The 25,336-nt window shown below is 38.4% G+C and overlaps 6 protein-coding genes across 8 annotated transcripts; 4 read left to right on the forward strand and 2 right to left on the reverse strand.

Moving 5' to 3' along the window:
* The first annotated feature begins 1,051 nt into the window (after positions 1 to 1,051).
* On the forward strand, positions 1,052 to 7,116 carry LOC140774948 (uncharacterized). The gene is made up of 13 exons (XM_073118144.1): positions 1,052 to 1,186; positions 1,266 to 1,380; positions 1,472 to 1,588; positions 1,801 to 2,057; positions 2,149 to 2,272; positions 2,389 to 2,505; positions 2,613 to 2,866; positions 2,978 to 3,092; positions 3,181 to 3,297; positions 3,380 to 3,642; positions 3,764 to 3,878; positions 3,957 to 4,073; positions 4,175 to 7,116. The coding sequence occupies exons 1-13, from the start codon at positions 1,086 to 1,088 to the stop codon at positions 4,316 to 4,318; spliced, it is 1,956 nt and encodes a 651-aa protein (XP_072974245.1). The 5' UTR covers positions 1,052 to 1,085; the 3' UTR covers positions 4,319 to 7,116.
* On the forward strand, positions 6,598 to 7,907 carry LOC140774952 (anaerobic nitrite reductase GLB1-like). The gene is made up of 5 exons (XM_073118149.1): positions 6,598 to 6,709; positions 6,804 to 6,918; positions 7,014 to 7,130; positions 7,343 to 7,599; positions 7,691 to 7,907. Exons 1-5 carry the CDS (start codon positions 6,609 to 6,611, stop codon positions 7,896 to 7,898), a joined length of 798 nt encoding a protein of 265 aa, XP_072974250.1. The 5' UTR covers positions 6,598 to 6,608; the 3' UTR covers positions 7,899 to 7,907.
* A 175-nt stretch (positions 7,908 to 8,082) lies between these two features.
* Positions 8,083 to 10,134, forward strand: LOC140774951 (anaerobic nitrite reductase Glb1-3-like). 2 transcript variants are annotated; one of them, XM_073118148.1, is made up of 7 exons: positions 8,083 to 8,399; positions 8,481 to 8,595; positions 8,716 to 8,832; positions 8,915 to 9,177; positions 9,295 to 9,409; positions 9,490 to 9,606; positions 9,706 to 10,134. In XM_073118148.1, the coding sequence occupies exons 1-7, from the start codon at positions 8,083 to 8,085 to the stop codon at positions 9,847 to 9,849; spliced, it is 1,188 nt and encodes a 395-aa protein (XP_072974249.1). In that variant the 3' UTR covers positions 9,850 to 10,134. The 2 variants fall into 2 exon arrangements, with proteins under 2 accessions (XP_072974249.1, XP_072974248.1); XM_073118147.1 differs by having other exon boundaries at positions 8,083 to 8,595.
* A 574-nt stretch (positions 10,135 to 10,708) lies between these two features.
* LOC140773447 (zinc finger BED domain-containing protein RICESLEEPER 2-like) lies at positions 10,709 to 15,936 on the reverse strand. 2 transcript variants are annotated; one of them, XM_073116008.1, is made up of 2 exons: positions 15,651 to 15,936; positions 10,709 to 13,549 (listed from the first exon to the last, which is right to left on the reverse strand). In XM_073116008.1, exon 2 carries the CDS (start codon positions 13,542 to 13,544, stop codon positions 11,013 to 11,015), a length of 2,532 nt encoding a protein of 843 aa, XP_072972109.1. In that variant the 5' UTR covers positions 13,545 to 13,549; positions 15,651 to 15,936; the 3' UTR covers positions 10,709 to 11,012. The 2 variants fall into 2 exon arrangements, with proteins under 2 accessions (XP_072972109.1, XP_072972108.1); XM_073116007.1 differs by having other exon boundaries at positions 10,709 to 13,687; positions 15,651 to 15,934.
* Positions 15,937 to 16,890: 954 nt separating this feature from the next.
* LOC140775078 (probable CoA ligase CCL6) lies at positions 16,891 to 22,337 on the forward strand. The gene is made up of 19 exons (XM_073118327.1): positions 16,891 to 17,145; positions 17,347 to 17,410; positions 17,566 to 17,655; positions 17,773 to 17,829; positions 18,038 to 18,086; positions 18,324 to 18,400; positions 18,899 to 18,938; positions 19,025 to 19,119; positions 19,325 to 19,489; positions 19,631 to 19,741; positions 19,818 to 19,905; positions 19,990 to 20,056; positions 20,144 to 20,219; positions 20,301 to 20,418; positions 20,654 to 20,899; positions 21,321 to 21,460; positions 21,581 to 21,763; positions 21,846 to 21,965; positions 22,073 to 22,337. Exons 1-19 carry the CDS (start codon positions 17,000 to 17,002, stop codon positions 22,118 to 22,120), a joined length of 1,980 nt encoding a protein of 659 aa, XP_072974428.1. The 5' UTR covers positions 16,891 to 16,999; the 3' UTR covers positions 22,121 to 22,337.
* Positions 22,338 to 22,478: 141 nt separating this feature from the next.
* LOC140775079 (uncharacterized) lies at positions 22,479 to 23,904 on the reverse strand. Its single transcript, XM_073118328.1, has 5 exons — positions 23,491 to 23,904; positions 23,330 to 23,407; positions 23,132 to 23,231; positions 22,903 to 23,036; positions 22,479 to 22,814 (listed from the first exon to the last, which is right to left on the reverse strand). Exons 1-5 carry the CDS (start codon positions 23,848 to 23,850, stop codon positions 22,608 to 22,610), a joined length of 879 nt encoding a protein of 292 aa, XP_072974429.1. The 5' UTR covers positions 23,851 to 23,904; the 3' UTR covers positions 22,479 to 22,607.
* Between the last annotated feature and the right edge of the window lie 1,432 nt (positions 23,905 to 25,336).

Raw genomic sequence — 25,336 nt, forward strand, 5'->3', positions numbered from 1 at the left:
TGAACCTAACTACTTCGTTATGACTTTTTAGCCTCACTTACTGAAAACCGGTACCGAATGTATATAGAAAAGAGAGAGAGAGAGAGAGAGAGAGAGAGAGAGAGAGAGAGAGAGAGAGAGAGAGAGAGAGAAACCAGCTATATTGGTCGTAGGAGCAACATTAGGAGTTAACAGCATTCCTAATGTTAATCCTACCATCATGCAAAGTTGAGAGGATTATATTCGTTTGATACTACTATTGTTTCAGGAATGCCACTGACTGATCTTTAATTCATTCTGAGCTGTATACTTAGAAGTGGTAGCTGGTAAGAGGTAATGCCATGCATTGGCAATCTGGAATCTAGAGTCTATGTGCTTATGGCAAGATGTGGCTTAATTAATTATTTTGATAGGAGTTAGGCGAGTAATGTCTGCACGAAGGGTCCAAGTGGGAATTATCCGACTTCCGGAATGATCGCTAAAGAGTTAACTATCTCACTTATAATCCCCCCCACAAGGAAAAAAACATCATGATCCTGATCTATGTTACAGTCATGAGCAGAGTAATCTCGAGGTTCTTGCAAGTTCTGATCACCAATGAATATTATTAAATCTAAAAGGTAGGAAGATCGTGCATGGCGATGCACTTGCTTTACTAGTCTGATGCTGTAACTTGTACATCTTTTTTTCTTTTCTTTTTTATCAATTCAAATAAGATCAAACAATAAACTGACTCCACTTGGTTAGAATATTACAGAATCCATACATAATGCAATGCTTGTGGCTTCCTTATTTACGAGTAGTGACCACTCTTTCTCGAATGGTTATGCATTCTAAGAGATTGCACGACTTGACATGCATATATGCTTTTGTTCACGGCATAACCCAGATACTGCACATGGTTTTGGGCTCATCTAGCAAACTCAGATGGGTTTTGGAGTGCACGTCTCCAGTCCTATTCTTCCAAGTTTGACATTACTATTATATATTTTGCTAGTGATTCTATGTTCCAAATCCTTGCCTATTTAAGCCCTTCTATTCTCCATCCTCTAAATCAACAAGCTCAGGCAAAATCAAGCTAACAGACACACAGCAAGCAAGCACCAATGGCGATCCGTTTCACCGCCGAGCAGGAGGCCCTTGTTCTTGAATCATGGGATGTCATGAAGCAGGATGCAGCTGACCTTGGATTGCAGTTTTTCGTGAAGTACGTAGTTTGATCTTGCTATGTAATTAAGATTGGCATGTCTACTTACTTACTAATTAGTGCTATCCAATGGTCTCAGGATTTTTGAGATTGCACCATCAGCTAGTGGTCTCTTCCCTTTTCTGCGGGACTCCAGCGTGCCGCTTGAAAAGAACCCTAAGCTTAAACGCCATGCCATGTTTGTGTTTGCTATGGTGTGTTCTTCTTCTTAATTAAGAGCTTACGAATACTTAGCTCGTCATATATAGATGCATATCTTCAATGTATTATGATCTTCTTCTACAGACTTGTGAGTCTGCAGCACAACTGCGAAAGATGGGTAAGGTAATTGTGAGGGAGACAACTTTGAAGAATCTTGGAGCCATTCATTCCAAAGCTGGTATCCTCAATGAACACTTTGAGGTAATTAGGATCGTTATATATTACTTACTTTTAATTTACCTAATTCAGTTTTCTAGATTAATTTTAGGCAGTGCTTAAACAGAAACGAGTACTAGAAAAACAGAATGCAAAATGTTTCAGAGCTTTCTTCAATCTAAGATAAAAGAAGCCCCAAACTTATAAATGCATACACTAAGGTGGCGTAGTTTATCAGTATTCTTCTTCTGATGTAGGTGATGAGGTTTGCACTTTTGGAAACGATAAAAGAGGCAGTTCCATATATGTGGACACCTCAGTTGAAGAATGCATGGGCAGAAGCTTATGATCAGCTAGTTGCAGCTATCAAGGAAGAAATGAGACACCTCCCTAAAGTTGCAGTCTATGGATCAGAGGCTAAAGTATTCACTAAAGAGAAAGAATCACTGGTGCTAGATTCTTGGGATGTGATGAAACAGGATGCTGCTAGCTTAGGACTCAAATTTTTCTTGAGGTAAGATTCCTATTCCATCTTTTACTTTTATCCTTCTACATAGCAATCAGATTTCCTTACTCTAATTTTTCTTCAAATTTACAACTTTCAGGCTATTCGAGATCGCTCCATCATCAAGCCGTCTCTTCTCTTTCTTGAGAGACTCTGAAGACTCCGATGTTCCCCTCGACAAAAATCCTAAGCTGAAACGCCACGCTATGACCGTATTTTCCATGGTAATGCCTCTCATTCTTTTTCTCTTATAAAGTCCTATGCTTAATATTATGATATCTTGTAATGCATATATGACTTCTCTCATGAAGATTTCTGCACTTGTTTTTTTTTTCCGCAGACCTGCGACTCTGCAGTGCAGCTACAGAGGTTGGGTAAGGTTTTCGTAAGGGAGACAACTCTGAAGAAACTAGGAGCCACACACTCCAAGGCTGGCGTAACAAATGAACACTTTGAGGTAAAGGCATTCGATTTTTACATTAACATCGCATACTTCAATATCTATACTACATCAACCAAGTTCCATCAGAACAGACTGTAATTAAACTGTCTAATTCACTACAGGTGATGAGGTTTGCACTTTTGGACACAATAAAAGATGCAGTTCCATATATGTGGAGCAATGAGCTGAAGGATGCATGGACAGAAGCTTATGACCAGCTGGTTGCAGCTATTAAGGAAGAGATGAAGCCAGTACCAAAAGCTGAGCTTCTATACAAGCCAACAAGTTTCAGCCAAGATGAAGAAGCCCTCGTAGAGGATTCATGGAATGAGATGAGGAAGGATGCTTCCAGCTTAGGACTCAAGTTCTTCTTGAAGTATGATTCCTCTTTCTTCGTCACTTTTGATCGATCCTCTTGTTGTTTTCTTATTTTAAATAACAACTTAAGTGATATACTTGTATCACTAATACACACATAATTCTTCAGGATATTTCAGATTGCACCATCAGCAAGGGGCCTCTTCTCTTTCCTGGGCGACTCTGATTTGCAGCTTGAGAAGAATCCTAAGCTCAAGCGCCATGCTATGACTGTATTCGCTATGGTATTGCTCATAGAAATTAAGCTAATATATGTACAGTTAACTCATGATCACCAAAGCATAATGCTGATAGATACTATGAATTCTGCAGACTTGCGAATCGGCAGCGCAACTGCAAAGATTAGGTAAGGTCATTGTAAAGGATACAACTTTAACAAAACTAGGAGCCACCCACTCCAAGGCTGGTATTACCGGCGAACACTTTGAGGTAAGAATTAGTTGAGTACCAGCCCTGTTAAATTAAGGTCATTGTTTTGGTTCCTCCTACATGGGTACTTCTTTTGCCACAGGTCATGAGATATGCACTTCTAGACACAATCAAAGAAGCAGTCCCTTACATGTGGAGCCCCGAGATGAAGAATGCGTGGGCAAAAGCTTATGACAAGCTTGTGGAAGCCATTAAGGAAGAGATGGAACCCCACGCTGCGCCTGATCATGGTGCGGTTGTCTCCATAACAAGAGGCTTCACCGCAGAGAAAGAAGGACTTGTGCAGCAAGCATGGGAAGTAATCAAGAAGGATGCAGGAAACCTTGGCCTCAAATTCTTCTTGAGGTTTGTATATAACACCGTTGCAAGAGTTCGATATCTACCATGTCTAATTTTGTTGCTAAATAACACGGATTTCCATAGCTAGCATAAGATGAGCCACTTAACATATACGTCTTGGTGTCAGGATCTTTGAAATTGCACCATCAACAGCTGGTCTCTTCCCTTTCCTACGTGATTCTGATGTTCCTTTGGACAAAAACCCCAAGCTCAAGCGACATGCTATGACTGTCTTCGCCATGGTATAATTTGATAAACATGCGTGATGGTTGCATAGTAATCAAATCACATTTCTTACAAATCTAAATCTTGTCATGTAGACTTGCGACTCTGCAGCACAACTTCGCCGCGCAGGCAAGGTTGTCGTCAAAGAGACGAGTCTAAAGAAGCTGGGCAAAACACACTTCAAGGCTGGCGTGACGACAGAACACTTTGAGGTCAGGATTTAAATCTTTATTTTTCCCAACTAACAGTTTTTTAAGATGATTCAGTTTGGACATCCATGCACTCATCCATTGTGTTCTGGTAATTTGTACAGCTGACAAGGTTTGCACTTCTGGAGACAATAAAGGAGGCAATCCCATTTATGTGGAGCAATGAGATGAAGAATGCATGGGGAGAAGCTTATGACCACCTGGTTGTAGCCATTAAGGAGCAGATGAAGGCATACCCTTCCCTGTAAAACACTGGATTTATATGGAGCAAATAAAAAACATGGAGATGTTATCATTTATGAGTGCTACTGTTTCTTTCCATCTTCTTTTCTTGCAGAGAGAGTGTGTTTGATGTCTTTCTATTGTACCGGGCTTCCTATGAATTCAATAGAAAAACATATGAAATGGTAAGAACTTTACGAAAAATGCTTAGAATGAAATACTGAATGTTGGTGGATGACTTGAGCTACGACATCTTGCATTAGTCAATGGTACCTAATGGTGAAGCTCGAGCTATCTTGATAAATGTTTATAATAATATTTCCTCCTATATTTATTATATATATATATATATATTGATAAAAATTTGTGGCTAGTAGTTTTTTACCACTTACCAAAGTAACATTAAATAAATACAATGTCGATACAAGAGATTTGTATACTTCAACAATGATTTCCTAGTGAGATATTGTCACATGACGTAATGCTTTTGCATCTAATAAATCTAATGAAAATATTAAGGCTTCTGATGCAAATAGCAACAGCATTATAAACTTGAATAGTGATAACATTTAGTATGCTTATGACACCTTGACTATATAAACTTGATAGATACTTGTCAGCAAACTTCCTCTAGTAGTAGGATGCCAAAAATTAACAAAAGTTAGAAAAAGAAGTATCACATTAGCAATGATGCATCCGAAAAATTTGTTGATAGCCTATTAAAAAGGTACGCATGAAACAAAGAATATAATAATGAATTATCAATTGAAAGACAATGAAAAATAAAGACATAAGAATGTTTGTCCCTAAGCATGAAATTCCAGGTATGAATGTCCAGAAGGTTTTTAGAGAGGACAATTAAAGATTAATTTTAAGGGTTTGCGAACTGCTTATGCCTGCAACATTTTGGGCAGACAAGAAAATGGGTTCTCCACCACTGGTTCTTCCGAAGCAGCTACTGTACCAGGCCCTTCAAATGTTGACACTATTTTTGAGATACAATTATATGGACATGATCGACATGTAATACTTATATCTATGTTTATGTGTGATACTATCAAGCACCATCTATGGTGTTGGACTTGAAGAACATATATGTGATGGACTACTTCATTAATTTGTAGTGACAGCAAAAAATGCAATATGCATTAATTATGCAATATACTGTCTTACATATATGCACTATAAGCATAATTCTGATAAAATAAGGAGTACTTTAGGTATTGTAGTATTTATATTTTCAAAAATAAGGAATGTTCTTTATTTTGTTATATTGTTAGGTTAAAAGTAACTCATGGTATTTTTAAAGCATTAAAAATAAATGCACAGATTGAATTATAAATATCCATATAGCAGAGTGTGGATGATAATAAATGCAAAATATAGGGTAATTTTAATAAACTTCCACACTCAGTTATATATACGGGAAAAGAAAATAATAATCCATATTCACTCACTAACTTCTATATCTGAATACAATTTTTTAAGGCATTACAAGAGTGGACAGCCATCTCACACCCTTAAAATATTCATGGCAAACAGGATTATGTTATCTGTACAAAAGTTTCAAACATGGTACTACTGTAATGAAGGAAAAGTGCTTGAACATGTCACAACGAGATCTCTCTAACATAATATGCATCTTAAGAGACAAATCTATTATTACGTAAATCTCATGTCTTATTTTGATTTTTATCCCTTCAGTTGGTTCCATCTTCTCACTGTTATATCCGCGGAGTATAGCATTAAGCAACCTCCCAAAAGGAAATTAAGAGGAAGCATTCCATCTTGACAATGGCTATTGATGGTGGCTCCGCCGTCGTGGGCGAGTACTGGAGCCAGTCTTTGGCAAATAAAAGTACCTCATACTAAATCTAGTGCTGGATCGTGAAGCCAATCTCATGTGCTCTAGTGTTTTTTAATTGGGATCGAGTAGTATCATTTCTCTATCTCTCGTTCATAGAGTATGTATAATGATAATGCGTTCAAAGAGAATGCACGACCGAGCCAGTTTTGTTTGTCTAAGGAGTACTGCTTGACATGCATATATATAATATATATATGCTTGTCTTCACCACATAACCCAGATACTGCACACGGTTTTGGCCCTCCATCTACCGAACTCAGGTGGTTTTTGGGGTGCACGTCTACTATATCCTACTCTTCCAGCTTTGACAGTACGGTATTGTGCTATTGGTTCCAAGCTCCAAGTCCCCACCTATTTAAACCCATCCATTCTCCATCCTCCAAACCACCAAAGCTCAGGTAGCAACAAGCTGACAAACGTAGATCCACAAGTAGCAAAAGCAGGCACAAATGGCGATTCGTTTCACCGCCGAGCAGGAGGCCCTTGTTCTTGAATCATGGGATGTCATGAAGCAGGATGCAGCTGACCTTGGATTGCAGTTTTTCGTGAAGTACGTAGTTTGATCTTGCTACGTAAGAAATGGCATGTATATTGCTTATATTGTCTGTTTACCTTACTAACCAGTGCTATCCTAATGGTCTCAGGATTTTTGAGATTGCACCATCAGCTAGTGGTCTCTTCCCTTTTCTGCGGGACTCCACCGTGCCGCTTGAAAAGAACCCTAAGCTTAAACGCCATGCCATGTTTGTGTTTGCTATGGTGTGTTCTTCTTCTTCTTAATTAAGAGCTTACGAATACCTAGCGTCTTCATATATAGATGCATATCTTCAATGTATTATGATCTTCTTCTACAGACTTGTGAGTCTGCAGCACAACTGCGAAAGATGGGTAAGGTAATTGTGAGGGAGACAACTTTGAAGAATCTTGGAGCCATTCACTCCAAAGCTGGTATCCTCAATGAACACTTTGAGGTAATTAGGATCGTTATATATTACTTACTTTTAATTTACCTAATTCAGTTTTCTAGATTAATTTTAGGCAGTGCTTAAACAGAAACGAGTACTAGAAAAACAGAATGCAAAATGTTTCAGAGCTTTCTTCAATCTAAGATAAAAGAAGCCCCAAACTTATAAATGCATATACTAAGGTGGTATAGTTGATCAGTATTCTTCTTCTGATGTAGGTGATGAGGTTTGCACTTTTGGAAACGATAAAAGAGGCAGTTCCATATATGTGGACTCCTCAGTTGAAGAATGCATGGGCAGAAGCTTACGATCAGCTAGTTGCAGCTATCAAAGAAGAAATGAGACACCTCCCTAAAGTTGCAGTTTATGGATCAGAGGCTAAAGTATTCACTAAAGAGAAAGAATCACTGGTGCTAGATTCTTGGGATGTGATGAAACAAGATGCTGCTAGCTTAGGACTCAAATTTTTCTTGAGGTAAGATTCCTATTCCAACTTCTACTTTTATCCTTCTACCTAGCAATCATATTGCCTTACTCTATTTTTGCTTCAAATTTACAATTTTCAGGCTATTTGAGATCGCTCCATCATCAAGCCGTCTCTTCTCTTTCCTGAGAGACTCTGAAGACTCTGATGTTCCTCTTGACAAAAATCCTAAGCTCAAACGCCACGCTATGACCGTATTTTCCATGGTAAAAGCTCCCTCATTAAATATCATAATATCTTGTAGTGTATCTAAGACTTTTATTCATCATGTGATTCAAGCATTTTCCTAATTTCTGCACTTAATTTTTTTTTCCCAGACCTGCGACTCTGCAGTGCAGCTACAGAGGTTGGGTAAGGTTTTTGTCAGGGAAACAACTTTGAAGAAATTAGGAGCCACACACTCCAAGGCTGGCGTAACAAATGAACATTTTGAGGTAAAGACATCCAATTTTTACACTAACATCACATACATAAATGTCTTATTTCATAATGCAACAACTAAGTTCAATGATAATTAAACCGTCTGATTCACTACAGGTAATGAGGTTTGCACTTTTGGACACAATAAAAGATGCAGTTCCATATATGTGGAGCAATGAGCTGAAGGATGCATGGACAGAAGCTTATGACCAGCTGGTTGCAGCTATTAAGGAAGAGATGAAGCCCGTACCAAAAGCTGAGCTTCTTTACAAGCCAACAAGTTTCAGCCAAGATGAAGAAGCCCTCGTAGAGGATTCATGGAATGAGATGAGGAAGGATGCTTCTACCTTAGGACTCAAGTTCTTCTTGAAGTATGCTTCCTCTTTCTTTCTTATGTTTAACGACACCTTGTTTGATATGCTTGTATCATTAATAGACACATATTTCTTCAGGATATTCAAGATTGCACCATCAGCAAGAGGTCTCTTCTCTTTCCTGGGTGACTCTGATTTGCCGCTTGATAAGAACCCTAAGCTCAAGCGCCACGCTATGACTGTATTTGCTATGGTACTTGCTAATACTCAACTGCTCTCTGTTTTCTCTAGGTTGTTCGTAGAATGCTAATGTATATACAATTTACTCATTATCAACTAAGCATGTTACTAGCACATACTTTAACTTTCGCAGACCTGTGACTCAGCAGCGCAACTGCAAAGATTAGGCAAGGTCATTGTAAAGGACACAACTTTAACAAAACTAGGAGCCACCCACTCCAAGGCTGGTATTATCGGCGAACACTTTGAGGTAAGAATCAGTAGAGTATCATCTCTTTTAAATTAAGGTCATTGTTTTGGTTACTCTTACAAGGATTCTTCTTTTGCTACAGGTTATGAGATATGCACTTCTAGACACAATCAAAGAAGCAGTACCTTACATGTGGAGCCCTGAGATGAAGAATGCATGGGCAAAAGCTTATGACAAACTTGTGGAAGCAATTAAGGAAGAGATGAAACCCCATGCTACACCTGATCATGGTGTGGTTATCTCTGGAACAAGAGGCTTCACTGCAGAGAAGGAAGCCCTTGTCCTGGAAGCATGGGAAGTAATCAAGAAGGATGCAGGAAACCATGGCCTCAAGTTCTTCCTGAGGTTTGCATCTAATGCCATTGCATAAGTTTGACATGTAGCATCTCTAAATTTGTTGTAAGTTTCATAGACTTTCTGAGGCATAAGAGCATGCACTTAACCTATATGTATTGGTGTTAGGATCTTTGAGATTGCACCATCAGCAGTTGGTCTCTTCTCTTTCCTACGTGATTCTGATGTTCCCCTAGACAAAAACCCCAAGCTCAAGCGGCATGCTATGACTGTCTTCGCAATGGTATAATTTGATCAATATGCATGATGGTTACATAATAATCAGACCACATTTCTTACAAATATCTAAATTTTATCATGCAGACCTGCGACTCGGCAGCACAACTGCGCCGCGCAGGCAAGGTTGTTGTCAAAGAGACAAGTCTAAAGAAGCTGGGCAAAACACACTTCAAGGCTGGTGTGACGACTGAACACTTTGAGGTCAGGATTTAAATCTTTATTTTCCCTACTAATAGTTTCAGTAGATGATTCAGTTTATCCACGCACTCATCCACTGTGTTTTCTTGTTAATGTATACAGCTGACAAGGTTTGCACTTCTGGAGACAATAAAGGAGGCAGTCCCATTTATGTGGAGCAATGAGATGAAGAATGCATGGGGAGAAGCTTATGACCACATGGTCGCAGCCATTAAGGAACAAATGAAGGCATACCCCTCCCTGTGATTCACTGGGACTTCTATGGAAGAAATTAAAAGCATGAACATATTATCGATTACAAGTCTATCTGTTCCTTGACATTTTCTTTTCTATGAGTTGCAGAGAGTCTGTTTGATGTTTTCCTACTGTATCGGGCTTCTTATGAATCGATATGGAAATAAAGATGAAAAATTCTTATTAAGCAACAGAGTTGGCATAACTATTACTGAAAATGGTAAAAGCTGACTGGGAAGTCTAGGCATTGATCCATACCTGAGTCAGATCCACTAGGTTTATAAGCTTTCTGTGTTCTTTTTTGCCATGCTGCATACCAAATAGATGCCAATGAGCTTAAGAAACCATAAGACAGATTCTCTGCACTAATGTTTCCTGTAATTACTATTTCTCTGCGCTTCAGATTAATGCTTACACGAGGCCCAGATTATTTTCCATAGAATTAAAGGCCATGCAAAGACATCAGATATTAGTATTATTTTAGGATCAATATCATAAGGAAAATAATGCACCGCAGCTAGTTAAACAACAACGACCAATAATGATAATATCCACAGCAAACCAAAATGACGAACAAACAGATAGGTCATATCCACAGGAAACCAAAATGAAGAACAAACAGATAAGTCGATGCTGGAAAAGATCCTGAATGCTGTCTTCTCAACAAAATAATAATATTAATGAAGCTTAATTATGGAATTTTCTCATTCTATATACAAGAAAGGAGAAAATAGTCCACATTCACACACTAGCTTCCAAACTTGAACACAAATTTTTTTAAGGCAGTGAAAGAGTGCCAGAGTGGACAGCCATCTCACAACCTTAAATTGTTTCATCAAGAGCACATTCATGGGAAAGAATTAAAAGAGGGTTATATTAGTTGTATAAAAATTGTAAATCTGCTACTACTATAATCAGAAAAGGTGCTTGAACATTTGCATACGAACACTCTTACATAACACGCATCTTAACTCTCAAGAAGAAAAATCTACCACTTATCAACCAAATATTGCAGACAAGATAAATGAAAGATACAAAATTCACATCTAATAGATAACCTGAAGATGAAAGATGGGCTGTTGGTGTCCTAGAACCGCGACCTCGTATGAGCTGATGTCATGTAGCACCATACAACCACCCGACTTGTTACAGGAAAAGATAATGTCCTTGTCAACCTAATATTCCATCTTGACAATGGCTGTTGATGGTGGCTCTGCCATTGTGGGCAAGTATTGGAGCCAGTCTTTTGCACAGAAAAGCGCCTCCACTGTTTCAGGACACATTGAGCTTCGGTACTCATCAAGTATTCTGCTTCCGGTTCCTGTGCCAAATATAGAGGAGCCAGTACTGATCATGGACATTGGAATGGCCAGGACATCCCTAGCCATCTTGGAGAGTGTTGGATACTTGAGAGTATTAAGCTTCCACCAGTTCAAGATATCAAATTCTTGGATTCGAGGGACAAGGGATTCTTCTAAGTACTGTTCTAATTCCGGCTTTGTTGGCTGGTTCACAGCCATCTCAGAGAGGTACATCTCAAAGTCTAGAAGCCCATCACCAGCTGAAATTGGGTTTGATAGCTGATTATTGTCGTTAAAAGTCATTGGTGTTGACGGCTGATTACTGTCATTAGGAGTCATTGGGGTTGATGGCTGATTATTCTCAATAAAAGACATTGGGGTTGATAGCTCATTATTCTCAATAGGAGGCATTGAGGTTGATAGCTCATTATTCTCAATAGAAGGCATTGGGGTTGATAGCTCATTGTTCTCAATAGGAGGCATTGGGGTTGATAGCTCATTACTCTCAATAGGAGGCATTGGGGTTGACAGCTCATTATTCTCGATAGGAGGCATTGGGGTTGACAGCTCATTATTCTCAATAGGAGGCATTGGGGTTGAAAGCTCATTATTCTCAATAGGAGGCTTTGGGGTTGAAAGCTCATTATTCTCAACAGGAGGCATTGGGGTTGATAGCTCATTATTCTCAAGAGGAGGCATTGGGGTTGATAGCTCATTATTCTCAATCGGAGGCAAGCTATCATTCTCAATCGGAGGCAAGCTATCATTCTCAATGGAGTTCATATAATCATTCCCCATAGGACTCATGTCATTATCCTCTCCTTGTTCAATATAAGCTGGGGTTAATGGCAGTGGCTGGGCAACATATTCCAGATAAAGCTCATGAATAGCATCATTAACAACCTTAACATACCTTGCAGCATCTGCACCATAAATTTTGGAGAAACTGAACTCTACAAGCTTCATCTTGAAACGGGGGTCCATAACAACAGCAACTGCCAAGACAAGGCTGCAATCTTTCCAATATTTGTCAAACTTTTCATGCATATCTTTAGCAATACTGCTTACTATGGCATCTTCATTCAATGTTGCATTTGTCAGCTCTAGCTGGATTTTCCATGCTTCATGAAAAAATATGTTAGCAGTTGGTTCTGCTGTTGCCATGACAACATTTGCAGAGTCATATAAAAGCTTCAAATAAGTGCAAACAACCTCCACTTTTTTCCAGTCATCTGATGATGGTGCTTCATTATAGTTATCATCACATGTTTCTAAGACAGTAAATGCTTGCTTGTATTCCAGGGCTGCCAGCAGCATGAGGTATGTAGTGTTCCACTGTGTTGTAACATCAAGAGACAAGGTTTTCGTGCTAGGAATCTCAAGCTGTAAGGCAATCTCAGCAAACCTTTCTTCACGTGCAGGAGACGCTTTCACAAATTTTATGCTTTCACGAATATTGTAAATGATACCATGAATTGAAGCAATCACATCCTGAGAAACTATATTCAGGATATGGGCATAGCATCGGACAACAAACAACTGACCTTTGAGCATAAGTGTGTTCTTATTGGAGAGGTGATCTCTGAGATTTGCACTGTAGATGTCATGTGAAGAGCAATTATTATCTAAAGTGATGGTGAATAGCTTGGTCTTCATGTTCCAATCTGAAAGGCTAGCACTAATAGCTTCACTAAGTGCATTTTCTGAATGAGGAGAAGATACCATCATGAAGTTAAGCATTCTTCTATGCAACTTCCAGTCAGTGTCAATGAACTGTCCCGTGAGTGAAACATACCCAAGAGTTTGACTTGTCATCCACAAGCCTATGGTAAGGCTGACCCTTCCAGGCATAGCGCCAAATGCTTGCATCAGACTTTGCTTTTCCTTCTGATAAATTTTTAATATTTCTCCTTCGATGCCATTGACATCTAACATCCTGAACCGAGGTTGTAGACTTTCAATAAAAGAGATGAAAGCAGGTTGCTCGACAATGTGAAGTGGGTAATCATGCAAAATAATCATTTTTGCAAGATATGTGTAGCTAAGATCCTGGTCAAATGTAGCATTTGCAAAGCCAGACAATCTGTAACGTCTTTTGGGTGGATCAGTGGTACTACCGTCAGCATTTGTACCTGAAGTAAGTGCCAGCTGCGCCCGTTCTTGGCTTTTTATTTTGGGACAGGAACCCAAGGCAATGTGCCTCTTAAGATGGCTAGTACCTGCTATTTTCGAACCTGAACTGTATGCAAATGTCTGCTTGCAAAGTTTGCAGCAAGCACGTGTACATCCTCCAGACACAGCTTCAACAGTGAAGTGTTCCCAAACCATCGACTTCTTTCTTCTGCGCTTGGAACCTGGTGGGGTCACTTCATTACTGACAGGTTCAGTGTCGCTAGGTTCCCCCATGAGAACTGAAGAGCAAGTAAAAGTCACCAATGGCAAAATTCTGCAGCTAGGCTTCTAAATAGTTGCACTAGGCAACCAGATTAGTGTCTGCTAAATTAAAATTCCCCCTTCCTCTGCAAATTACTCTAATATTCAGCCACAAACTGTGCATAGACAAAAATTTATTAGGGCATGATGTGTGTGTAGCATTGCTTGGAGGACAAAAGTGTAAAAGTAAAAAAAAGGGATGGAATTGAATAAAGACTCAAACCATTTTAGGTTGTTCAATTATTAAGCATGCATGTGGTAGCAAAAACTTCAACATCTCAATCTACAAATCTTGTAACAGAATAAACTTTGTTAACCCTTAAGCATAATAATTATTAGACTTCCAAGTACATCTCATCCTCTTCATTCAAAAAGTTGACAACATGAAATGCAGCTAACATCTGGTTTTACACTTTAACCCAAAGTATAGGTCAATAAGATATGTACACAAATTAAAAAGATGATAGACATGATTCAGAAAAACGTATGCTAAACTTCTAATTTTGTAAAAGCAGCAAAAACATGTAGATACAAAATCTACAGATTGGTCAAGTTGTGATACAGATTTTGAGAGGTCATAAAGGATATGCAAAACATCCAGTTAAAAAAAGATTACATCCAATGTACCCATTCTGCCATTCTGTTACTGGAAAATGAAATGATCTCTAGCATTAGACCTAGGGGATGATAATCAACTGATTCTTGCTAAAATATCCCACAGCGACATGAGTTAATTGAATTTCAGAGTTCTGTAGTTCAGTGTTGTCCAACAAATGGAGTGCTTTAGAAATGAAAGTTCTTATAAACATGCCAGTAGCTCCAAATTACATGGATTCAGAAGTGAAATTCTTTCTCTCTTACAAAAGATAAATAGGAATAGTGCCTCTCTGAAACAAGGTCAACCAATAAGAAAAATTAAAAAAAGTATCAGGATGTTGTCCTTTAATTAGGCAAAAAAATAAAGGAAAATGTTTTTTAAGTCTAATGAAGAAGTAAGATTTGCCAAGCATAAAAAACTGGTTGGAAATTCAGTTTTTGCTTGTAGACAATATCAACACTTAATGCAGGTCATTGGTTGGAATTTCAGCTTTTTACTGCCGCACGCACTTATATGCTACTGATTCTAAAAGTATCACATACAAGAGGCACTTATATGCTACTGATTCTAAAAGTATCACATACAAGAGGTTCAACGGTGGATCTCAGCATCTCACAAGGGTGATGAATCATGCCTCACTGACCAGAATACTAAGTCACACCTTGTGAACTATTCCTGAAGGCAAGAGGCGAAAGAGTGGCATATTTTTTTGTTAAAAGGAAGAACTTTGTCCCATCTCACATGTAAGAGGCAGGGATATATCTCAAAGCATCAGTAAGTTGACCTTCTTTGTGGCGGTCTTCCACCTTTAAATCCATTCTTAAAACATGCATACATGCATATTCCTCTGTCATCACCTAACAGAAAAAATGTCCGGATTCTATATGCTCCCAGATCCAGAGCTTCCAATTAGCCATCTAGTCCATAAAACAATATACAATTCAGAAACTATAACGATACATCCAGAGCTGGAAGGAAAGTGAATCATGACCAGTTAGCCACATGATAAACCAAGCCAAGCGCAGTGTACTTGGAGTAACTGCACCAGGATTCTAGATGGGCCGAACTATACAGTAGCCTTAAAGCACACCGTACCCTAAGCTTGGGCTTTTCTTACCGCCTCTCTACAATTTTTGGCCCAAACTAAAGGAGACATCCCAAATCGATGTCGGAGCACATCCTCACCCTAATCCATAATCCTCTCCGTCGGCTAATGGATCTGAGAAGCCCGCCAAAAGAAATTGCTTCCGGATTCCCTACGAGATCCTCCATAGATCTAGTCTAAGTCCATGAAAAAGATCAGAGGCCCACTCGGGAAAGAAAAGGGTGGATCTTTTACCAACAACACCGGAATTGAAGAGAGCAAATCACAACGAAATCAAAACCAAAGAGACGGAAAAGCCGAGAACTATATTGTTTCGACAATCATCGAGAAATTAATGAAACAACGAACAGCGCGAGAGGGGTTCGAGTATTCTTACCGGAAATCTCCACACGGAAAAGCGACGAGAGGACTCCCCCGGTTTTAGGGCTTTGGGCTTCTTCGACGCTTCTCCAAAAACCCAGAGAGAAAGGCGAGGTTTTCTGTGGTGAACACGGGCCGAGGACTTCGAGTTGGACGGGGGGGAACAAACCCTAGAAGAAGAGGGAAAGAGCGAAGAGATGGCGATCTCGGCTCGGGAATCGATCTTTTTATGGGCTCCATAGCCCAATGGGCTCCGGATTCTGACCCACCTCCAAATCGAGGTGCGGACGCCACCAAATCTAATTGGGCGGCTTCCCCGAGTGGGCCAGGCGCCCAGGCCACAGCCTATCCGACTTGTTTTAAGGTTCGGAAAATTTTACTAATGTACGAATTTGCAGATCGAACCCTGAACTCTTCGATATTTCCAATTTGCTGATTTGAAATTTGATTCGCCAAAGACCCCTGCTGGGAGTCACGCATCACATGCATGCAAACTGACCTCATAACTCATACGGAGGAGGTATGAGGAAATAGACAAAGAAACTAGTTCGGATAAGACCAAAAGGTGGCCATGACCATTATCCAAAGACATGAACTGGACCACCCGAATCAAGAACCCTCCTACATCTCAAGGCTTAAGAATCCCAATAATATATGTATCGACTCTTTGTTTTAAAGATGTCACGGAATATAAAAAGAAAAACTATAGCATATTTATCCCTTAAAAACTTCTACAGCAGCTTATGAGGACAAATGGGAGGTCCTTTAACAGGCCATTATTTCACGGCCACAGTGAGGACCAGCTACTCCTTCAGTATACTAAATGCTAGTGTTCAAAGATCCATAGACATTGAACGATAAAAGACAGCCCTAGCATTTATTAGAATCTAGGGTGTTATGCAGATTAATTCATCCCATGTTTTGTAATACCCGGCTAGATGTATATATTCGTGGAACTCAACAACTAGATTACAATGGGCGGACTTATTCCTACTTGTATATTTTAGCCTCTTTACAAGTTTCTGGAATGACTTCTATATCTGTTCACATAATAAAGATGTGCTGGGTACCTTTAAGAAGCACAGTGGGTAATTCACTATATATTAGTCTATAATATAAATACACCTCCCAACTACCGTAAGGATATCAGATAAAAGTTCATAAAGGCCGCCTGAAGTTAGTTGAGACTTCTAATAACTCTTATGATCCCCCTTTATACCCGTCTGTGTTAAATTGCCGCGTAGCCCACACCTACCACCTTACCATGTTACAATATTTCTCTCGCCACCCCACTTCTCTAAGCTTAAATTGGTCACCAATTCACTTATATGTAGCTCTTAGATCTCCAACTCAGTGAAGTGAAGCATGGATATGTACGCTATAAAGGTCGAGGATTCGACGCTGGCCGAGGGGAATAACCCCTCTGCTGGTCCTGTTTATCGGAGCATTTATGCGAAAGATGGCCTCATGGAACTGCCTAGTGGAATTGACTCCCCATGGGAGTTCTTCAGGTAAGCATTATATGATCTGTTAGGTATTTGAATTATTTTCTCTATTAGAGGTTCGAGTTATGTTGTACTATTTGCATGCATTATATGATTTGTTAAACGTTTGAATTCATTGAATCACAAGTCACATTGTGCAGTTGATGGGTTCTTCTTCTTTCTGTCAGCTCATGCATCTTTTGGCTGATTAATTTTGCCTTTTGCCAGTGGATCAGTTAAGAGATATCCTCAGGAGAAAATGCTTGGCCATCGCCAAGTTATTGATGGGAAGGTAAGCTAATAATGGCTGATTGTTTCTTTACAATTTTATGGTATGTCTGTTTTTGATCTCTTTTCTTTTGATCAACTGCGAAGAAATTTGTGATTAGTAGGCGCAATTGCCTATGTACTGCATGAATTTACTAAACTGGTAACTAAATTTATCAGGCTGGGCCATATGTGTGGAGAACATACGAGGAGGTCTATGATATAGCTACCAAGATTGGATCTGCCATTAGAAAGCATGGCGTGAAAACGGTGAGCCAAGTTATATGTTTACCTATCTGTATTTATAAATTGTATGGCCTAATATATTTTAAGAGTGTCAAGTCATAAAAGAGAATGAGTATGAGGTTCGTCTTTTTATTTATGTAGGGAGATCGCTGTGGCATTTATGGTTACAACTGTCCAGAATGGGTGATTGCAATGGAGGTAAATATTTTATTCTTGTTCTTGTGAACTTTTTGTCATACAAGTTCTATTTATTGTTTAGTTTGTGGCTTGGTAATCTTAATTAAACGCTAAACAAAAACAAAAAAAAATTAAGACCATTTGTTACAGAAGTAGAACGCTAACTTCATTATGTGAACATATCTTCTGGAGATATTTTGTTCTGATCTATCATCTGGTTCTTCTGCAGGCCTGTAACAGCCAAGGAATTTGCTATGTGCCTTTATATGACAGCCTTGGTAGGTTGTTTTCAGTACTAACTTTGTGAAGAATGGGTGCCAGAAATTTGTCATGTTCATTACAAATGCATCTTGATTTGCTAGTTTGAAATCTGAACAGAGATGTAAAAATTAGTGCATAAACCAGTGATTCCATGAGCTAATCCTTTAATTTCATGGATAAATTGCTTTACTATATGAAAAGTAAATAATTCGTGTATTAAATTACTGAATCTTTTGTTATTAAATGTAATGCAGGTCCTAATGCAGTTGAGTTCATCATCTGCCATGCTGAAATATCAATAGCTTTTGTCCAGGAGAGCAAGATACCATCGGTAAGCTGAAAATTCCATCTTATCTTAACCATATCAAGCAATAATTGAATCCAATCTTCTTCTGCATCTCCATTCAAGCATTATCTGGCAAATTTCTCTTATGTTCTGCTTAACTAGACTCGTGATTAGTCCTTAGCTGATGTTCACCAAATGATCCGACTCATATATCTTGGTCCATGATAGATGTAATAGTACTTGATTTGAAAAGTTTTTCTCTCTCTTTCATTTGTTTATCTTAGTACTAGTTGTAGCTCCTTCAGTTTTTCTAATGAAGTGAGTTTGATGCCTTGTTCATTCTTCTCTTATATGTTTAATATTTTGTATTTTTGCATATAGATAATGGTAACTATGTCTTTTTCATTTCTCTTAATTATACGCAAATTAGGAATCATATGAATAATGGTTCTCAAAATCGGTCATGTTTAATAAACAAATTAGAATTCATTTGACATGGTTCAACTTTTGCATGTCTCACTTCTCTAACTCTGTGATATTCAGGTATTGTTTTGTCTCCCAAAATGTGTCGCACATCTCAAGAGTATGTTGAATAGAATCTTGCAGTTAAATGCAAATTTGTGACATACTTGAGATAACAATATATTTAATCTTCGTTAAAATATATAGCAATCGTCAGCTTTGGAGCGGTGACTAATGGACAAAAGAGAGAAGCTGAAAACTGTGGAGTATCTTGTTTCTCTTGGGAGGAATTTGCTTCCTCGGTAAGATCTCGACTTCTAACATTTTATGGTTTTTGTTCTTGAATTCCATTAAATGTCACCTACTTGACTTTCCCTGAACAGACTACTCACTGTTGAGCAAATTTGATTGTATTTCCTTGATGATGCTAATTTTCTTGAAGCATCGGTAACTGCTGCATCATTTATGCAAATATGCCAAGGCTTACCTAATATACTTCTCTTCTAGGTGAATGAGAAGCATAATCTTCCGGCGAAGCATAAGGATGACATATGCACAATCATGTATACCAGTGGAACAACTGGAGATCCCAAAGGTGTTATACTAACAAACAGGGCTGTTATAGCTGAGGTCATGAACACAGAACATCTCCTTCTGGAAACGGATAAAGTGGTAACACTCAAGTTCCCATCTCTAACATCATTCTTATGCTAATGATGTACTTTATCAGATTAGATCTCTTCAAGGGGTTGAGCTGATAAATGTTCAGATTATATTACCATTACTTCATGTATCAAATTTATCTGCTTGTAGGTGAGCAAAGATGACTCATACTTCTCATTCCTTCCATTAGCCCACATATTTGATCAGATAATGGAGGACTACTGCATCTATAAGGGTGCCTCAATAGGATATTGGCGAGGGGTATGGCAATATATGTTTGCTAGGGTCTTTATGTACGATAAAACTTTTGTTCTAAATTTCTGCCAAAACTTTACAGGATATTCGATATTTGATGGAGGACATCCAGGAACTGAAACCAACAATATTTTGCGGTGTTCCTAGAGTTTATGATCGTATATATGCAGGTTTAATGTTTATGTCCTCTTCTAATATTTGGTTAATTCTGCAAGAAGTTCTATATATTACTGAAACTTTTATGTGCAATGAAGGTATCAATCAGAAAATCTCAGCTGGAGGAGTTCTGACAAAGATTTTATTCCAATATGCTTATGATCAGTATGTGGCACAATGCAACCTTTTTCCATAAAGGATTTATTTTACCATATTTACAGTGGTTTGTATGTTTTGGTTTTCTTTCTACAGCAAATTAAGAAACCTGAAGAGAGGGATGAAACAAGATGAAGCATCAGCATTTTTTGACAAGTTAATCTTCAGCAAAGTAGGCTATTTGCCATGCTTCTTTTCGTTAGTTATCTATTTCCAGCACTTTTTGATCATCCTTGTTCTGTCCCTATCATAGATCTCGCAAGGGCTTGGGGGCCGAGTACGCCTTATGATATCTGGCGCTGCACCACTACCTAGACATATTGAGGAGTTTATGAGAGTCACCAGCTGCAGTGTCCTAGTACAAGGATATGGTAAATAACTTTCTATAGCATTGTAGTCATATATTTGCAAATGTTTCAAAGAAACTTTCTATCCAGATCATCTTGTAAATTTTCGAAAAGAAAAACAAAAAGTCCAGCATTCTAATACTTCAGATCTAGATGAATGATAAATATTAAATAATCATCTACAGAAGTTAAGAAAAAAATCAGAATTGATGACCATACTGAATATAGTCGTGAATTTTTTATTGATACTTCTATGCAGGCCTTACTGAAAGTTGCGGTGGGTGTTTTACATCGATAGCCAATGTATTTCCGATGATGGGGACAGTCGGTTCTCCTGTTACAACAATAGAGGCAAGACTAGTGTCAGTACCAGAAATGGGATATGATGCACTATCAGATACGCCCCGTGGGGAGATTTGCTTGAGGGGTACAACATTATTCTCTGGTTACCACAAGAGGACTGACCTCACCAGTGAAGTTCTCAAAGATGGCTGGTTTCATACAGGTAAAATTTGCAGGTTATCTCAAATCTTTGAAGTCCTTAATTGTCTAAGATAATTACGTCTAACCTCCTCCCATTTTCATGAGTATAACTTGTTATCTTCTTAAGAGTTGCAACCATTACAGAGCCAACTTATCACTTCTAGATATCTTAACTGTAATCTTATTATCTTAGAAAGCGAAACATATTTCCAGAGCTCATCCCCCTTAAGAGTAGTGCACCTCTGAAAAGTATAGTTGTGACTCAGAAAGATTGTTACTTCCTTTACTAGTGATGGATAGCATTTTAATGCTATCACTTCAGAGAGGGCCTCATGTTTTTTTTCTCTTTTTTTTCATTTTATATCTCTACTTTTGTTTATATGATTTAGAAAGTACAAAAATCCTTGGAAACTAAGCTTATGCAAATTGTATTAAATATGTAGGCGATATTGGAGAGTGGCAACCAAATGGTGCAATGAAGATAATTGACAGAAAGAAGAATATTTTCAAATTATCCCAAGGAGAGTATGTTGCTGTTGAAATTCTTGAGAGTGCATATATGCAGTGCCCACTTGTCACATCGGTATAACAAGTTCTAGTGGCAGAGAAGTGTTCATGTTTTTATTACCTTAAATTCTCTAATATCAACAACTTTCGGATCTCAAGAGCCTCAATTTCTCGTTTATTTTTCTATGTAATTCAGGTTTGGGTCTATGGAAACAGCTTTGAGTCCTTCCTCGTTAGTGTGGTTGTTCCTGAAAGGAAGTCACTGGAGGACTGGGCAGCAGCTAATAATTTGATCGGTAGCTTCGAAGAGTTGTGCAAAAGTCCAAAAGCAAGGAAGTATGTCCTCGATGAGCTGAACAGCACTGGTCGAAAACAAGAGGTAAGTTTTAGGCCATTCATATTGCAGAGTAGTTGGATAATATGCAAATATCACTTAGCTGAGATCAAATTTGTTACCGCAGCTAAAGGGCTTTGAGATGTTGAAAGCGATTTATCTAGAACCAGTGCCATTCAGCATAGAGAAAGATCTGATTACCCCAACCTTCAAGCTGAAGAGACCTCATTTACTCAAGTATTACAAGGTCATTACTTACCATGGAGAATTAATACATCTCATTCTTAATAATACTTTTCTTGAATGCTATGCTTGACAAACTTTATTGATGTCAAACATACGTAATTCTTGCAGGATTGCATTGATGAATTATACCAAGAAGGGAAGGGAGCAAAGGCATGATTTTCTTCGCTATGTTTGAGCAGATAATAAAATATAGTTGAGCAATGACTAGAAGCATGTGTGGCTAGTAATTTCCTCCAACAAGTGTCTTCAGTTGTCATTCAAGATGTTAAGGGAAAAGATGGGGACGAAAGTATTGTAGGAAAATACCATCTAAATTCCCTAGTATTTATGTAATTATTGCTTCATAATACAAGTATCCTGTTAACATGAACAAGTATCTGAGAAATATCTTCTGAAAAAAATTCTCGATGCTGCAAATGACTTTTTTTCGCTTTCTAAGACTCTAATTCTACGATTAGTATTCTACAATTCTACTCACTATCAAGATTGAAGTTTAGATTAAATTTGACCTGTGAAAGAACATTATGGACTAGGCCAAGAACCTTTTTTCCTCTTAGAAGTACTAATGAAGTCTGGATCAGTGATTAGCATATCGATTTCCTATGTCGGGCAGCTGTAAACTAGATACACGCATATTTGTTCTTCACTGCATGGTGAGTTTTGAGAGGAGAAAGACACAAGCCGAGGAGATGAACACTGCTCCTGCAAAGCAAGCCAGCTCCAGACCATTGTTCAGAGGCACATTCTGAAACTTTTCAAGTATCCCTGCTTGAAGCAGCAACAGTATGGCATGCCCAAGTTTAGACTTCACTTGTGAAATTGATTGCATCTCCACACCCTCCTTTAGCTTCTGAAAAAGGATAAATAGAATTTTAGCTGTGTAATACCAGCAAAAAGTTTAAGAACACAAATTGGTGATGCATAACATTCAATCTAACCTTTAGATTGAATGAACCAAAGTTCGATTCAGTAATCTGCGCTCCTCGTTTCCGCCTCATCTCATTGGAACCAGCAAACATGATGTACAAACCCATCCCAAAAGTAAGCAGAGCAGTTCCCACAAGGAACATATCTGAGGGAGAATTGTTATAAAAACATATTATGATCGGACAAAGAAGAGTTATGCTTAATGATTTTAGGACGAGAACCAAAAAAAAAAAAAAATACCTATTGCTTCAACAAGTAGTGTTATGACTTCTCCTTGATCACTTCTTTGAGATAGTATGTGGAAGTAATTGGAGAACGATTGTAGAACGCGAAAGCAGCCCTATAACCCATAACATTATAATCAGGAAAAACCACAGGTATCATCGACCCACAACCAAATTGAAGCCAAGAAAGCACAAAATAAGAAAAGTAGATTACCTCAACAAAGCACAAGATTGAGCCTACGAGTGATCCTGCGACAGCAATTAGCGTAAAGGACTGGCATCCGACGATGGCCTAACAGATTAAACAAGTATAGTTATAGCTAATCAAGGAGAAATTAAGCAGAGGAGTCTTGGAGCAAGTATCAAAAGGATCACCTTTTCGACAAGGATCTCGACAGCAGTGGTCCAACATATCCTTGTTCCGAAAAGCCCAAGAGGCGAACTTGCTAGTTTATTTACGAGAGAAGACCAAGAATCTATGACTCCATTTCCTTCTTCTAGAGAAGGTTTCTTCTGCTTCTCAGGAATAACCACAGCTGCTTCCAAGGAAACCGCGACCCCCTTCTTACCTTTGTAACTTGGTATAATTCTCTTCTCTGCTCCACTCCATAGAAATGGTAGTTTTAGTGCTGGGAGATACCAACGAGTAGAAGAAGGAGAAGAAGAAGAAGAAGGTAGATGGTCTGATCTGATTAGAGCTTCAGTTGTCTGAAGCAAACTGCTTGTTTTTCCCATTCTTCACCTTCTATCTTTAATTCTTCATCAAAATCCTCTACTCGATCTGCAACAAGTGGAACTAATAAGAGGAAGCATAGGTGAGGAAAAAAAAAAGTACGCCGAAGGGAAGATTCCAAGCATATCACAGTTTTGGCGGGATTTGGACGTCGGTTGGTGTTAGCATTCAACGGCAGGAAGGAGCGCGGAAGAATTCACACCTGGTAAATTGGCAATTACCTTGTCGTCCTTCGGGCGGCCCATGGTCGAACACGTGTGCTGAAGAAATCTTAGACATGCCACTTCTGACTTCTCAAAAAGTCAACTTTTCTCTTTTGATGACTAAATAGAAAAGCGTCGAGGAGAAAATGTTTTTAAAAACTTTTCCCATTCCTCCCGAGGGACGGTGGAGCAACATTCGTCACGTTTTTTTCTCCGCCGAGAAGGAAAGAATGGTGAATGAACGACGGACACTCGTTTGCCACTTCGATGGTTTGAGGATTCTCACTTTGGCTTCGACAATGTCACAGAGTAGTCTTAGATTTGAATACATGTTCGTCTAGCCTTATAAAGTCTAGAGGGTAGATGTGATTGATGTGAACTGGAGATATGCATTGCTGGTACATATGAGTTTATTAGTTTATCATTATTATTGTTATTTAACTTAGGGCTTGATTAGTTTAGTTGAGGACTCTTTATATAATTAAAATAAAATTTGACATAAATTTTAAAACTTAACTTAATGTAAGCTGAAAGGCTATATAAATCTGTTCACCTTTTTTTTTTTTACTTTTTTAATATAGGACTAACTCTCGTTTGATGCACATATATTTAAACAAATGGAGTATCGACAAGGAGTGGAATATCATAGACGTATCATTTTCAAGAGATAAATTAATATCCTATATTCCTATGCAATATCTTAGACACCAAAAACACATCTTTCAAAAGAAAAAATAGAATAAGAAGAGAAGATCCAAGTACGTTCGTTTTTATTTTAACACTATAAATTATCTTAAGATGCATAACACTCCACATGTTAACTGTTATTTATCACGAGTTAAGATTCTATTAGATCACACTAAGCAAGATATGAGAACATGTTATAGATTTGTTTGTGTGAGATAGAAAGAAAGTAGTGAGAGAAACCATTGCCATCATATGTAAATAATAAGACAAATAAATTAATTAAGCTTGAATTTTGATGCCACCCTATCAGGAAGCAACTACGTGCTACTCTTAACTCCCATTCGATGATTCGAATTTACTTTTTTCCCGTGAACAGGGCTTGTGAAGCCTTTAAAGACTAAGGTCAGTAGATGTTGGAAGTTCCCAGAATCTTCATGATACTATTGGCAGAAAACAAATTAAGACAAAACTTTATTGTGGATCAATTACGCCAGTCACCCTTGGATGCCCCAATAACGAGGCCCACATCAAGTAAATAATGGTTGTGGACTTGTGTGGTCCATCTACCCATGCATGTTGCTGCTAGAAGTCATCCCAT

The sequence above is a fragment of the Typha angustifolia genome, chromosome 13 (genome assembly GCF_048772165.1).
Source record: "Typha angustifolia cultivar Huaian chromosome 13, ASM4877216v1, whole genome shotgun sequence".
NCBI lineage: Eukaryota > Viridiplantae > Streptophyta > Magnoliopsida > Poales > Typhaceae > Typha > Typha angustifolia.